At 42.2% G+C, this 16,653-nt stretch overlaps 1 protein-coding gene across 1 annotated transcript in view; it reads right to left on the bottom strand.

Moving 5' to 3' along the window:
• The window catches only part of L3MBTL1 (L3MBTL histone methyl-lysine binding protein 1), a 2,277,156-nt gene that overhangs the window by 358,858 nt on the left and 1,901,645 nt on the right, over positions 1-16,653 (bottom strand). Inside the window, exon 14 of the mRNA XM_044090108.1 lies at positions 9,267-9,352. Coding sequence (XP_043946043.1) covers positions 9,267-9,352 — 86 coding nt within the window. The remainder of the gene's footprint in view (positions 1-9,266; positions 9,353-16,653) is intronic.

Here is a 16,653-nt window from a genome sequence, read left to right on the forward strand (position 1 = left end):
CCTTCTTCCCTACTGCCAGTCACTCATGGAGTTCCTCAAGGGTCTATACTAGGACCTCTCCTATTTTCCATCTTCATTAATGATCTTCATACAGTCATCCCCAAAGTAACCTGCATTCAATATGCAGACGACTCTACCCTAATCTGTTCTGCCACCTTCCCGTTAGACCTGCAGACCTTAACCCAAAATACTTTCAGTGTATTAGTAGAAAACTGTCTCACTGACAGGAGTCCTCTATTGAATCTAAATAAAACAAAACTGCTACTCATCACCCCCACCCGGAAAGCTACACTCCCATCATTTACCATAACATCTAATAATGGCACAATAATTTCCCCAGAAAGTAATAGGTGTAATTGTTGACAATAACCTTAAGTTTGATGCTCACATCGACAAAACCATTAAAACAGTCAACAAAAAGCTAGGATCTCTATATAGAATTGAGGCATTTCTAATCCCAACTGCTAGGACAGTTATTGCCCGAACACATTTACTTTCAACCCTTCTTTATGCCCCTCCCCAATCTGTACAAACCTGAGTAAATCTGACCTCAATAAACTCAATAGCTGCTACAACACCATAGCCAGATTTGCCACAGGCTCAGCATATAGAACCCATCACTGTATTAACCTATGATCTCTAAGCTGGCTAGAGTTTCCCTCTCAAATCCAGTATAATCAATTAATAATAGCCCACAAAGTCCTCCATCAGCCCAAAAGCACACCCATACTCAAAAATATTACCCCTTATAGTAACCTAAAAACTCTCTGGTCTTCTGACAAAACAACTGGCGACCCTGGAGTAGGAATAATAAGTTTGGGGGGCTGTGGGGGGCACAGCCCCCCACATTGGGGGGTGTGGGGGCTTCACCCCTCCCATATGTCATAAATTGTAAACATACATATGGATACATTGAACTGAGTTTACTACATTCATGTACATAATGTGGGTGGCTAAGCCTCCCACACCCCTAAACTTATTATTCCTACTCCAGGGTCGCCCTACAGTGGAGAAAGGGCATAATCCTTTGGTTTCTTGTGTCGACCAAATGAGCTGTTGATCAAATGAGCTTTCAGTGTTTTGAGCTGTCAGTGTTCTGGTGTCAGTGTTTTGGTTTTCGATCATATGAGCTGTCAACCATATCAGGTAGATCCATATATATATATATATATATATATATATATATATATATATATATATATATATATATAGATCCTAAAAGCATCAATATTAGAATTTAAGGGCAGCTTAGAGCCCTCCAAAAGATTCCTTCAGACCAACAGAATCTGTAACTGACTCATGATTCTTCTAGTGCCTAAATAAAATAGGATACTGGAGACCAATTTTAAGTCCCCGTGTATTGAACAATTCTTTTCAGCACACTAAGTCATAATTAGTCTTGGTTCAATCCAATTTCCTGTTTTTCAGCTAGACAACTGGATGGGATCGACTGACCTTCAGGATGTGTACTATCACATAAAATGAACAGATGATCTAGGAGGTAGTTACATTTTAGGCTGGGAGCCAGCCATTGCCAGTTCAGAGTCCTGCCCTTTGGCCTCACCACAGCCCTCAGGGTTTTCAGCAAGTGTATCACAGTACTGGCATCTCACTTGACATTGCAAAAATCCAGTGGGACAACAGGCTCATTACCGTTCTGAACCATGCATTTACTGGTACAACCTCGAGATCAAGTGTGGTAGACTTGTCCACAATTTGGAATAACCTTAAGTCACAACAAGTCACAATTCTAACCGACCTAGATGTTCGAGTTTATCAGAACAATGTTCAGCATGGTGTTTATGCTAGCATCTCTATCTACCCCTTTACAGAGTACAAACATTAAGGTCAAGAAATTAATTTGCAATACCAAAATGTCAGCAGGATTGATTCCACAAGTTCTGGGATTAGTGTCAACAGCAGCAATTCTACTTCTTTTACTAAGATATTAATTGAAGATCTGCAATAGATACTACAAACACAATGATAAATTCTCTCTTAACCTATGCTGATAAAGATAACAACAACTGAAGAGGGGCAAAGATTGTTTTTCTGGGTGGATGCAGTCAGAACAACTACTTCTAGGCCATTATTTCTTCTTTCTGCTTTTTCATTCTTCCTCAGCTCCCAACCCTCCATCCCCCTCCATTTATCACAAGTGAATTCTGGAGGAATGAAGTTCTTGGGACACCACATGTCCCATGTGTTGAACTCTAATTATAACAGTTCTTTATGGTCTTCATGTCAAGCCGCAAACAAGATCTGTGGGATGTTAGGGGTGCTGCATTATGAGTAGGGAAGGAGCTCAAGAGGTTGTAGGTGGCCACGAGCTAGAATACTGGCCAAGTCGGATCCGAGTACTGGATCCAAACCCATATATTGAGGAAGAATGAAAATGGACAACACAGATGGAATATTATGATAAGTACATAACTTATTTTTCTGATCTCCTGGCGGTGATATTATTATACAATAATATACAACAATGGATAACTTTATATTATACAATGATTTATTTCTAACAACTGCCATATATTTATTCATGTGGCTTATCTAAATACAGTAATGCTTTTGTTCAATATTATTATCAGGTCTCTGTTTCATTTGCCAGTCAGGGCTACTGAATTTGCATAGTATCTACTATACACTTAAGATTACTCAAATTTAAATTAGCAGATGTATCTGAGGTTACAATATTTCCTTGTTATACACGTGAGTCAGAAAGGGCCGTGTCAAACTCTTATTTTGTCTGGCTAAGACAGTACTAAAGATAATCATACTAGTCAGTTTGAATTATAATACTTTCCATATTTTTTCAGATAATCTTTCCAACCTCTTTCGTTAAGTCTGCTTGGCAAAAATTGCATTCATGTCATGAGAATTAAGAAATATATAATAAAAATGTATGCACACTGGCACAGCTTCTTTTTCATTTGAATTTTTCTTTTTTTTTTTATCCTGTGGCCAAATTAATCAGGTAAAGGAGTCCACTAATTATTTGTACTGCTCATTATTTCCTAATGGGACAATGGCTGGTCCTTTTTCCTTTCTCGTGGCTGACACAGGAGGATGCTCTAGTGTTAGCAGGCTTGTATACCATGTGCTGCACTCCTAAACTGTCTTTTTTCTGACTACTTTTGTGCTTGCCAGCACTCTGGCACTTGGACGTATGGCAAGCAGTACTTGCCTTTTCCCCAAGAATAGAAAAGCTGGCAAATTTTGCTCATTCCTCCACTTTCCAGCTTTGTAGCATGCAGGCTGCAATCAAATGAACTCTCCTTCTGTACTCCATTAAGGGATTCTTTCAGAACAGCCTGTTGACTGTCTAAAGAACATGTACACAGTTCCACCTTTCCATGTCAGTGATGCTACTCCAATATGCAAAAATGTGTTGAATCCCATAAAAATGGGTATTAGTTTATAAGAATAAAGCCCTGACAATGACCCTCGATTGAGTAGTAAACTGTAGGACACGGCTAGGGAAGTTGGGGCTTACTGGCGTATGCTGGCTCAACCATCCTAGGAGAAGGATGTTGCTTGAATCACCATGCTGGTAGCTCCTAGCAGACATTAGCTACACAAGATGAAAAATGGGTCAATAGAATAAAAAGGATGGCTAAACAATTCCCTTGCATTGCAGACATGGTGACATTAGGGTGTGAAAGCATACACATATTAAAGAGGCCAGATATTATGTTCTCAAATGTGGTGGCAGCACTGTAGCAGTGAAGGCAAAAAGGACAGAAACCAAGTATTAAAATCCCTAATGGCTGCCCTTCTTGGTTCATAGGTGTATACTAGGCTAACAACCACTAGGGCCTTTATAAGCCTAGCCATGCAACTCAAATGTATCCACAGAGTTATTATGCCTTAGAAGTTATTTTAAGAAGTGTATGTTAGATAGGGAATAACTTAACAGCTGCCTCTGTGCATCACAGACATAGGTGTCAGACCAGGAGTGAATATTCGATTTCCCATCCACTGATCCAGGTTATACTTGTACAGTGTTAGGGAAGGGCTCTGCTTCACACTGATGGAAAGCCTATTCCAGAGAAAGGGGATTCTCTAAGATGCATATCTTTCCCTCCAACATATCCTATTCAAGTGGCAAGCAAAGTTTATATCCTTACATTTAGTAGGTCTGGTGCTATTCATTTTGTAGATATGTGAAAGGTCCATCGGAGCAGGATCTAAGAATGCCTTTTATGCCAGGCATAAATCATCTCTCAGCAGTCCATAGGAAACAGAGTGTAGACATCAGGTTTTGGGGTGATTTGCACCAGACATTGTGTTCATGCCCTGTATTCTTTTTGTGAGGAGCCTCTGTGGACGTTCAGTTTGTTTCATGTGCCTGGTCAGGTATATAGCAAAGGAGGCATTATACTCAAAGATGGGACTCATGAGGGTTGAGTACAGTGGCAAGATGACTTCTCTGGACCTAGATGCCATGCCCTTACATTATAAGCAGAGTGACACAGAATGATTTTCTTAACGCCTTAGAAACATGTTGATCAAAAGTCAGGTAACTATCTACACGAGTCCCCAAATCCCCTACCTGCTGTGTTTACTTTTAGGAATGTTTTATCATTTAGGTAGTTTCTCTGGGTGGCCAACTTCCCAAAAGATACTATTATGCATTTCTAGGCACTGAGAGTTAAGCTGTGGATTTGGCACCAGTCATTTGTCTGTGTTAGACCTTACTGTAAGATGTTAGTATCTTGGGGGAATTGCATGATTACTCCTTCCTTGCAATCATCTGCAAACTTGGTAAACATGAGTCCCTTGACATTGGACTTGACTTCTGAAAAATAGATGACAAAGAGGAGCTTATCCAGCACACATCCCTGGGGAACTCCAGTAGTGACTGACCTATTTGTGGAGGTGGTCTTTCCAATCCTAAATTCCAGGGTCCTGTCCGTAAACCAGCTGGCTATCCAGCATGTTACACAGAGGTTTATGTCTAATTCCATGAGTTTGTTTACAATATCCAAGTGGAGTATTGTATCAAATGCCTTAGTTATGTCAATGTAGGCAGTATGTACCATTTTGCCCTTATCCATTGTCTTAGCGACATTCTCAAAGAAGTCCACAAGGTTCAGTAGGTATGACATGCCTCGGCAAAACAGAACTGGGTTGTTTCCAGTGTCTAAAGGTTTCCTTTGTCATTATTACCATTTCCATGAGATTGGATCCCAGGTAATTGTGAAACTGATGGCTGGCAGACAACAAGAAGAAAAAGGGCAAAGGGGAAAAGGGATGGTACTTTCATCACCTGTCATAATACTGCAGACTAAATGTCAAGTTTCTAAATGTTGAACACTTTTATAATAGTAACTTCAAGGCCACATATTCTTAGAGGTAAAGGTGTATTCTTTTGCATTCCTTCTCCAACAAGGTTGAGTAACATAGTTACTATTTTTAGAGTTGTAATAATGTAAAGGAGGAGAGATGGTGTGCTTCTACACAATTTTTTTTTTTATTTCATTTATAGTGACTCTGTGATACAAGTAACACAATGTTTTTGTGCGCAGGTGTTTACTGAAATGAATATGTATATTAAGATATTTAAAGTGCATACCAGAAATGGGCAATTTGCTTTTACTTCATAGCTATCTCACCAAAGTCAGTAACTTCTGCTGCAGAAGCAGACACCTCATTGTCTCCACCTGTCAGTTCTGTATCATCTACCACAGAAGTAAATGCTGACCAGAGAGATCCATTCCTGAACACATAATAATGGTGTATAATACTTAACCAGGAGCTCCGCATTTTGTGCAGCACTACTGAATTAGCAGACTCATACCAGCACACTGCTCTTTAGGTTAGCTGTTACTAAAGCATGGAAGAACATGTTTCATTGCACATCCCCAAAAGACTTTCGCCACCTCCTGCACAGTTAACAGAACTGGCTGGGAAGAACACAGAGTCTGTAGACAGCACAGAGCTTACTGGAAAACTGAAGACAGCTAGCATGCTGGCATTGAAAGAGTTGTACATATTTTGGACTGCGCTTAAATAGAATCCTTAAGTCATGCAATATTATGACAAGTATTTCTTCCTTTTTACTATGCTGTGTTCATAACATGCCATTTTAATTTATATGATACAGTGAAACAACAATATAGAAAACTGTACCTAACATGTACTACATTTCCTGACTTAGAAACAAAATAACCAGAACATATGTGTAAATTTCACTTCTCAAGGGTCTATGCATAGCCACAACATCCATTCAGCAAGGATGCAATCTTATTTTGGTGCACCATAAAGCATGCTTTGTACAGTGTTGAAAAGCAAACAGACAGTACAATTATCACTTAGGATACCCTAATACATTATACTTATGGGGCTAACTACATACTGACAAACCAGAATCATCAATGATTTATATACTCACGCACACACATGGACATAAACATATGCCCATTACAGAAGCTTACCAGGTTAACAGCCTATAGCCTTTTTCAGCCTAGCTATTCATGCCCAAGATTTAACAATTATCAATACCCATGGGCTAGAATGGCTTTAGTTTATGCCTGTAACGCCATAGATGACAAGCCAGGGGTGAATTTGTGATTTTCAATCCATTTGTTCAAATTGCATATGAATAGGCTTTTGGCAGAGTTCTGTTTCACATGAATGGGGTGTCTGTTCCAGAGAAGGGGTCATCTCTACGACACATACCTATCCCTCCAAATTGTTTTGTTTATGCCACAGACAAGGTTTACATCCTTAGACTGGGGTAATTCCAGTGCTGTTTGTTTTGTGAATGTGTAGCAGATCCATCAGGGCTGGTTCGGAAAATATCTTGTAGGTTAGGCATAGATCGTCCTTCAGTAGTTTGGAGGAGACTGAGTACATGGACAGGACTTTGAGGCAGGCCACATAGGACATAATATTTACACCCTGTATTCCTTTAGTGAGTAACCTCTGTGGCCACTCTACTTGTTGCAAATGCCTGGTCAATTATATACGGAAAAGTGCAATGTAGTCGATTATTGGAGTAATGAGGGCTGAATATAGTGGGACTATGATCTCCTTAGATCCGGATGCCATGCACTTCCTTACAAGTTCCACCACGTAGAAGGATTGTCACAGTACCATGTATATATGGTGATCAAAGTTCAGGTTACTGTCAAACTGAGTTCCCAAGTTTCTTACCACTGCATCTACAATTAAGGGAGTATTATCAATGTTGTAACTGCAGGGGTAATCGTCTTCCCAAAGGGTATAATTATGCATTTTTTCCACTGAGGTTGAGGGTATGGTTCTGGCACCAGTTATTGGTCTGTGTCAGACCTTCTGGATGATATCTAAATCTTTAGGGAATTCATGATTGCATCCATCTTGCAGTCATCAACAAATTTGGTCAGTCAAAGGCCCTCTCACATTTGCCTTAACTTCAGAGAAGCATATTTCAAACAAGAGAGGTCCCAATACAGAGCCCTATGGGATGCCACTAGTAACAGGCCTCTTGCTGGAGGTGGATTCCCCCACCCTAACTTCATGTGTCCTATCTGTAAGCCATTTGGCTATCCATCAGCTGACATAGGGATTTATGCCTAAATTTGTGAGTTTGTCTGTAATACCTGAGTGAGGTATTGTGTCAAACGCTTTTGCCAGTTCAAGGTAGGCAATATGTACTGTTGTGCCCTTCTCTATGGCTCTAGTGACCTTCTCGAAGAAGTCCATTACATTTAGTAGGCATGATCTGCTCTTGACAAAAGTGCACTGGAATGTGTCCAGTGTTTGAAGATTTCCTATGCCTTTTAAGGTCCATAATAATTCTTTCCATCTCCATACATATAAAGACTAGTCAAACTTATGAGTCTGCAGTTCTTTGGGTCTGTTGATGCTCCCCCTTTGTGTAGAGGGATGACAGTTGCAGTCCTCCATTTCCTAGGGATGAAGCCTGTCTGGAGGCTGTAGTTGAATAGACTGTAGTGGGCCTGACAGGTCATGTTTCAACCTATTTAGGAGGCATCCTGGGATATTATCAGGACAGATAGAGGCAGTGTTTTAGCTCTGGAGAGGGTGGTAAAGACCTGTTCTTTACTGATACTTGGGAAGAAATGATGAGTGTATTTCCTGGGGGTGGGGTGGAGGTGATGGGGGGAGTGAAACTGGACCTAAATTTATTGGTCTGCAAATGTGGTGCATCACCCAGTTCAGTATAGGAAGTTCTATGTATTATTAGCTCGGCACACTGTTGTGTGTTCCCTTTACGGTTGCATATATAAATGCCTTATGGTTATCCTTAGCTTGGGAGGTTCTTTTTGTCTTGAAGTTGGCTTCAGTGGACTTGATTATTCCTCTGAGTTGCTTGATGAGACTTCAGGGAGGTTTTGCCCTTTATATATTTGGACAGGATTTTCTTTTTTTTTTTTTGTACAAACTATTTTTACTGGGGATCCACCAAGAGGACATGTTTTTGGAGTCTGTCCTAAGTTTATTTCTGTTTGGAACTGCTGTTTCTATGCAGTTATTTACATGCTTGTACAGGGTTTCTGTGAACGCCTCCACATGGCGGTGTTCTTTAAATTTGAGGAGCCTGGAATTTAGCTATGTATTTACTTAACATGAGGTAGTTAGCTTTGGAGAAGTAAGATTATGGGGTTTGCAGGGAGTGCAGCCTTTATATTTATTTCAAGGGTTACCACTATTGTGATCTGATCTGACCAGTGAGGACATTACATGGGGAGGGAACATTTCCTCATATTTGTGAGTACTAAGTCCAGTATATTTGCACTCTCAGTGGGCATGCATAGTACCTGTTCCAGGGTGTTTGTACTGACAAAGTCCAGAAATCTTTGAGTCTGCATGTCAGTGGTTGTGTATTTATCATTGAAATCACCCATGAATATGGTGTTGGGCTGAAATGTGAGTGACTCCAGTACATTCAAGAATGTGGTATGGCTATCTTGTGTCATAGATGGGGATCTATAGTTGGACATGGAGTAACTTAACATATCATAATGCTTGACCAATCTTGAGATGTGCTTACTTTTTATGTAGATTGATACACCTCCACCTCTTGTCATATCTTGTGTAGTAGCTGGTTGAAATTTGTAGATGGCATTACAGCCTTGTACTACCAGGGTGTGTTCCGTGGCTATGTCTCAATAAATGCAAAGATGTCAACACACACACACACACACACACACACACACACACACACACACACAAACACAAATACATTAATAACATAACAAAGTAAAAATGCTGTAATTATTAATACATTCCAAATAAGCATGAAAACTACTAACCTCTTTAAAAGCCTTCACTGGTACAGCAATAGCCCCAGTTTCCTCCAAATACTTTGACCATATAAAGTTGTCTGGGTCAGGATAACCTAATAAACAGATAAGCAATCATTAAACCTTAACAGTATTAGCATAATATGCAAAAAGGTATTTAAAATAATGTGTTGCTTTCATGTATTTCAGAGGATATAAAGTTTTACATTAAGTATCATTAACTGTTCTTTAATTGGAAGGGCTATGTTTTGACAAATTCTGTGTACTAATCAGAAACCATGCAGTTTTCTGAAAATGAAACACTACCAACATACAAAGTAAAAGTTTACAGCTTTCAAAGGCAGATCTTTATCTAGCAAAAAAAGAAAAGAAAAAAAAAGCATGCTGAAAAGAGCTGGAAGGAAAAGTGTGTGTGTGTGTGTGTGTGTGTGTGTGTGTGTGTGTGTGTGTGTGTGTGTGTGTGTGTGTTTGTGTGTGAGGCAAGTGTTATAATGCAGATAAAAATATCCATAAATACAATTAAAGGACAACTCCACCCTCCACGGTTGCTAACCTTATTTCATAACATTTCCCCACATCACCTAGGTGTATTTCAGTATCCATAAACATTTCCATAATTTTCAGTTTCTTCACTTCCACTTTTTCATTCAACAGATCATGAAGGTCCCAGCATTTTGCTCCTATTCATCTCTCAAGATGTTTCAGACTGAATGGTACAAAGAACCCATACCATTTCCTGCAGCATTCACTTCTAGGTACCACTCACAATTTTTAATCATGAGTCTGTGTCTCACTTTTAGCAACATAGCTACTAAAGTGAAAAATGTTCCCAGTTAGTTAGCTGTTAGCTGAATCTTTATATAAAGAGCAGGGATGAGGTATGCTGCAAAACATATTTATTTATTAATTATTGACATTTGTTTACCTGGAAAGTCTGAGTAGATAATATTATCCATTTGCAACAGAGGCCAGGGGGATAAAAGCTCTGCATAATCAAATTATAAGTACTCTCAGTTTTTGGCCAGTGAAGCATCACATATCAATACAACTGTGCAAAATCAAGGACAGTATTAGCCAGAAGAAGTTACTGAATTTATTTTACCAGGTCAGTGAAGTGCTACAAGTCATAGATACTCGAGTTTTTGCTATTCTTGACACCAAATTTAGACAACACTGGGTTTTGTATTGAGACTTGTTACATCTACAACTATGACTGCCTAACAAAAACCTGCAGTGTAGTTGCTTTGTTTGGAGTATGATTTAAATGTTTAAAGACAGCACAAACCAGAGGAGTTCAGTGAAACAAAACAAAACAAACAAAAAAACATTGTCAGTGATTCCATGGACAGTCTAAGAAGCCGCTGACCCACAACACTGTCACTGTAACAAAATGCAGAAACAATCCACCTCTTTAATAGGTTGTCTCATATTATAGGAACCCAAACTGCACTGTGGTATAAGAAAGACAGGTTAAAACCAAAACCGCTTTCATACTGCAACCCAATCTGCCCCATGTTTGCAGTATAGCAAAAATAACAGTAAATATTTAAAATGGTACTGACATATCAGTAAATCTCTAAGACATAATGCAAATATATACTTTTTCATTGTAGAGGGTTTTAGTAGTAGTTAAAGGTATATTCAACAATCAACACTCTATGAAGAAAGCAGCAAAATAAAAAAAAAAAACTTGACATAAAAGAAACCTTTGTTCAACAGAAAACAGGATAGGTTTGATTTTATTCATTTATTTGACATTTGGTTACTGGGAAAGTCCGACTGGGTTTGAAACCCATTTTCAGTGGAGGCCCTGGGAGAAAAGCTCCAATACAATGTTGTTGTTGTCTTTCGGCTTTTCCCAGTTAGGGGTCGCCACAGTGGAACTCCAGTCTGCTAATGATTGGCTGTAGATTTTCACGAACGCCAAGGTTCCAGCTCGATGTTCAACCTTCAACGAAGGCACGTCCATTTACGCATGTCTTTCGAACGCCCACCCAACCGCGGGGAGGACATGCAGACTCCACACAGGAGGCACTCCCCGCACTCCAGCTGAGAACTGAACGGGAGAACCTCTTGCTGTGAGGCAACAACACTACCGCTGCACCACGGCGGCAAAAGCTCCAATACAATGAAAGAAATAAAAAAAGAAGTTATGTACTCACCATAACATTCCATGTGAGTTGTTTATCTTGCCTTTATTCTCACTGATGGGTTTGGAGTCGATCCTCGGCTCTGACACAGCCGTTAGCAAAGCTCAAGGTTTGCCAATAGCTCAAGACCAAGCCCCTTATCCCATGATGCACTGCTGGAATTACCTCAGATTTTGTTTGCTGCGTGTATATATACCCCTGTAAGGGGTGCACTCCCCAAGAAGGAAGAAGAAGAAGTATTAAAAACCAGGATGATACTAGCCTCTAGGTCAACTGTCAGCCAGGAGGAGGATGGAGGGAGGGATGTGAGAATAAAGGCAAGGTAAACAACTCACATGGAACGTTATGGTGAGTACATAACTTCTTTATGTGAAGTTGTTAAATCTCGCCGTTTATTCTCACTGATGGGTAGCGTCCCTAGCAACCGCAATCCTGGGTGGCTCACGGGAGTACATTTTTCAGGACCGTAGAACCAAAAGAAGACCTGTCCCTGGAAGTCTTATCCACTTTGTAATGAGTGATAAAAGTATGATGCTTAGACCAAGTGGCTGCAGCACAAATGTTATCAAGGGGCAATTTGGCTTGAAAAGCAGAAGACGTAGAAACGGCTCTGGTTGAATGAGCCTTTACTTTGTGTGGCAAAGGTATGTTAGTGTTGCATGAACAAATGAGATACAATCCGATAACCATTTTGAAAGGGTTGTTTTAGCCACTGGTCTACCTTTTCTGGCCTCCGAAAAGGATACAAAAAGTTGATCTGATTTCCTAATATCCTTAGTTCTATCAAGATAAAATCTGAGCTGTCTGTGCACGTCAAGTTTGTGCAGCGTGCATTCTAATTTGTTGGAATGGTTGGGAAAATAGACTGGCAACTCAATGACCTGATTGATATTCGACTCAGAACAGACTTTAGGCAAAAAAGAGGGGTTTGTTCGGAAAGATACTCTATCAGCATGGAAAATCATATAAGAAGGTCTGACAGATAATACTTGAAGTTCTGACACTCTGTGGGCAGAAGTAATGGCCACTAGAAAAATAGTTTTCCAGGACAAAAATTTGAGATCACAAGATGATGCTGGTTCAAAGGGGGTGAGAATTATTTGAGAGAGCATAAAATTCAAACTCCAGAGAAAATAAAGGGTTTTGACAGGAGGCCTCATGTGAAAAACACCTTTGAGAAAAACCTTAGATAACTTATGGGCCATAAAATTTAACCCATCCAATCCAAGGTGGAAATTAGATATGGCAGCTAACTGAGCCCAAACTGTGGCAGCTGCTGCTCCTTCCTTAAAAATCATTGTCAAAAACTCTAAAATGGACGACAAAGGCGCTCAGAAAGGGTAAATGTTTTGTATACTGGCCCAAATGGAGAACCTTTTCCAATTACTGCGATATAGTTTTCTGGTGGATGGCTTATGAGAAGACAACAGAATTTGTCTTGTGTCATCTGAGAGTGAATGAAGCCTGGCTATTTGGGGAAGTGGATCAGCCAAGCAGTCAGCTTTAGAGACTGCAGTAAAGGATGGAGGTCCCCTGACGGGTGTGTCAGGAGGTCTGGAACTGGGTCCCAGATCCATGGATCCTCGAGCAGATGATGGTGAAGAAAAGGGAACCAAATCTGTCAAGGCCAATGGGGAGCTATAAGGATAACAGTCCTTCCCAGTGACTTTGCTTTCTGTAAAAACCTGGGTATCAATGGAATTGGAGGGAATGCATATAGGAGACCCAGAGGCCAATCGTGTATGAGTGTGTCTCTCAGGGGATGTCCCGGAGGTGGTATTAGGGCAAAGTAGCTTCTGCATTTGGTATTGATGTGACTGGCAAAGATGTCGCAGCAAGGCTGGCTCCATTTGCAGAAAATCATATCCGCAACGTGTTGATTGAGAGACCACTCGTGAGGCAACAGGATTGCCCTGCTCAGCTTGTCCGCTATCACGTTGAATTTTCCTGGGATAAGCGTTGCTAAAAGAAAACACTGGGATGACACAGCCCATTGCCATACTCTGTGGGCTTCTCGACAAAGGGGGTAAGACTTGGTTCCACCCTGTTTGTTCAAGTACCAGACCACTGACATGTTATCTGTCTGAATCGCAATTGTCCCTAGAGGAAGAGAGTCCTGAAAGTACTGCAACACCAGAAATACTGCTCTCAGCTCCAGAACATTGATATGCAGATGTGGCTCTTGATCCGTCCATATGCCTTGGGCAGTCTTTCCCTGAAAATGCCCCCCCCCACCCTATCAGGGAAGTGTCTGTGGTCACAGTGGCTACTGGGGGGGGCACAAAGGGTCGTCCTATTGTGATATGAAGAGACGTCAACCACCACCGAGTTCCCTCTTGCAAGAGTTTGTGATGAGAATCATATGGTTCACTGGCAATTTCTGGTAAGACCATTGAGCGAACAGAAGCCATTGGAGAATTCACATATGCATCCTTGCGAGTGGAATGGCTAGAATTGCTGCCGCCATCAAACCTAGTACCTTCAAGACCTCTGCAGCTGTAGCTCTGTACTTCAACACCAATGAGTTGACGTGTTGGCGAAGAAGTGAGACCCTTTCGACTGGAAGACGTAGAGTGGTGGTTGAGGTATCTAACTCTGCTCCTATAAAGATGGTATGCTGCGATGGCAACAAGGCAGACTTTTCGTGGTTGACTGTAATGCCTAAGTGGTGGCAGAGTGTCAGAGTAGATTCTGTTGCCTGAATCAATTGATGCTTGGTGGTGGCGGTAAGGAGCCAATCATCTAGATATAGAAATACCTGGAATCCTAGATGCCGCAGGTGAGTCATGACCACTGCCATGCATTTGGTGAACACTCTGGGGGCTGTAGTGAGACCAAAGGGCAGGGCTTGAAACTGGTAGTGATTGGCTCCCAGCCAGAAATGCAGGCGATCTCTGGAGTGTCTGTCCATCTTTATGTGGTAGTACGTGTCCTTGAGATCAATGGAGCACATCCAATCGGCTTTCCCTAGAAAGAGAAGAATGGCCTGAAGCTTGACCATTCGGAACTTCTCCTTTTTTACAAACTGGTTGAGTCTGCTGAGGTCCAAGATAGTTCTCCAGTCCCCTGTTTTCTTTGGAACCAAAAAGAATCTTGAATAAGTTCCGAATCCTGTTTGGTCTGTTGGGACTGGCCGGATGACTCTCTTTTCTAGCAACTTGCAGACCTCTATAGTTGCTTGTTCCCTGAGACAGGATGGAACATCCTTGACAGAAGTGGGAGGGGAAGAGAACGGTATGAAATACCCTCTGGAAATGATGCTTTGTACCCAGGTATCGGATGTTATGCATAGCCAGGCTTCTGGGTACAAAGATAAGCGACCCCCGACTGCCTCCAGAGCCGGACAGCTGGGTCTCCTTTCAGGAGCGCTGGTAGGGCTGACCAGAGAACTGGCCTCTGTCACCCTGCTGTTGCGGACCCCCCCTGCCGCGCAGGTGGCATCTTCCATTATAACCCCCTCCTCTGCCTCTAGAGGGGGTTTTGCCACGTGTTTCCTGAAAGGCTCCCTGTGATTTTCAGAACCACATCTTTCCGCCCTTAGGGCCCTTGGGATAGGGCTGAGTAGGGGTAGAAAAATGGACAACAATGGCAGATACAGTCTTGCCTTCCTGCTCACACCTGGTTAGAGTTTCCTTTACCTTGGGCCCAAACAGGGATGAGCCATCAAATGGGGTGTTGATAAAGGAAGACTTGAAAGGCTCCGCAAAGGAACAGAGATGCATCCAGGCTTGTCTATGCAGAGTAATGCTTGAACTAGCAGCTCTACTCGAACCATTAGCTGCGTAAGATATGAGACGCATGGACGAGTTCACGATCGAGTTTAGGGTAGCGAGCTGGGTGTTAACTTTGTCGGCAACCCCTGCAGCTACCATACCCTGGAGAGTATCTTCTAGCTCTTTCAGGAGATCTCTTTGTAATCTTGTAAAATGGGTTAAATAGTTCAGTGATCGAAAGGGAAAAAGTCGCTGAACTAAACATGCATTTCCCATATCTATCCATGATCCTGGAATCTCTGTTAAGAGGATGGATAGATGAGGACGTCTCAAACATTTCATTTTTGGTGGCTGCCACCATCACCATGGCATCAACAGGCACTCCCTAGTCAAAAAAGCTTTGTCCACGGGGGCAGAGTTGAACTTATTCGGCTTTCAAGGGACAGGTTCCATGGCCTCCGGAGACTCCCACGCCTTACGAGAGATCAGCTCCATGAGCTCATCGTAAGGTGGAGAAACCCAAGAGGTGGAAGGTTGAGACCCAAAAGCCTTCAAGAGCACTAACTCGTCTTCAGTAGCGCTTTTGGACTGCCAACCACCTCTCTGATTAAGGATCTCTAATATCTCCGCAAAGGAGATATCCTCAGAGGGGGATCGAGGGGACCCTTCTGACTCATCCAAGTCAGTGTCAGATGTCAAAGACTTCTTTGGGGAGTCCAAGTGCCTCCTCTTGCACAGTCTCTTCCTGGGTACCTCCTCAGTGGGAACTTCTGGGGAGGTCTCTGAAGAGCAGGGGGCACCCTGTGGGGCTACTTGAGGCTCAGGGTCTCTACACTTGGTTTGACCCGTAGAAGCAGGAGTGGACACAGGCGCTTGAGAAGAAGAGGAAGCCAGTCCTGATGCTGATGATGTCTTTGGAGACAGGACTCTCCTCATGGCATCGAACACACCATGGGCTCCGAGCCCAAGGAAGGAGCCGAGCTCATCCAAGCTGAAGCCCCGAGAGGAAGAGTTGGCACTGACAAATCGGTATGACTATCCTCTCCGGACCCGACAGGAGAGTGTCGGCTCCTAGAGTCCCTGGTCGGCGCCGAGGACGTCTGAGTACATGGAACCGATAACACTGGAGCAGGTCTTGGCTCCACAGGCTCAACAAGCATCAGGTCGGTCTCCTCCGGCTCCAAACACTCGGAGGAGGAGCAGTCAAGTCTGAGTTAATGGTCTTCGGTTCCAATGAAGGCGTCGGAGCCGACAACAATTTGGCAAGGCCTGGTGCCCGTAAAAGCTTCTGCACCAACCGGTTCATATCCAGATCTTAGAGGCTGACAGAAGACTTCGAGGAGTGCACTGAAGGTGCTGACTGGAGCAGAGGAGATGAGGGAATCTCAGAAACCGGCTCCAAAGCTGTATGCTGACTCTGAACAAAAGGGACACTCGGTTCCGAGGGCAGTGGAACCGATGACCCTGCACCCTCCACTATTTTTGCCTTTTTCATTAATTTGGAGTCACCTGAAGACTTGGATGACTTAGAGG

Source organism: Protopterus annectens, chromosome 12.part0, assembly GCF_019279795.1.
Source record: "Protopterus annectens isolate FY-2018-M chromosome 12.part0, PAN1.0, whole genome shotgun sequence".
Classification (NCBI taxonomy): domain Eukaryota; kingdom Metazoa; phylum Chordata; order Ceratodontiformes; family Protopteridae; genus Protopterus; species Protopterus annectens.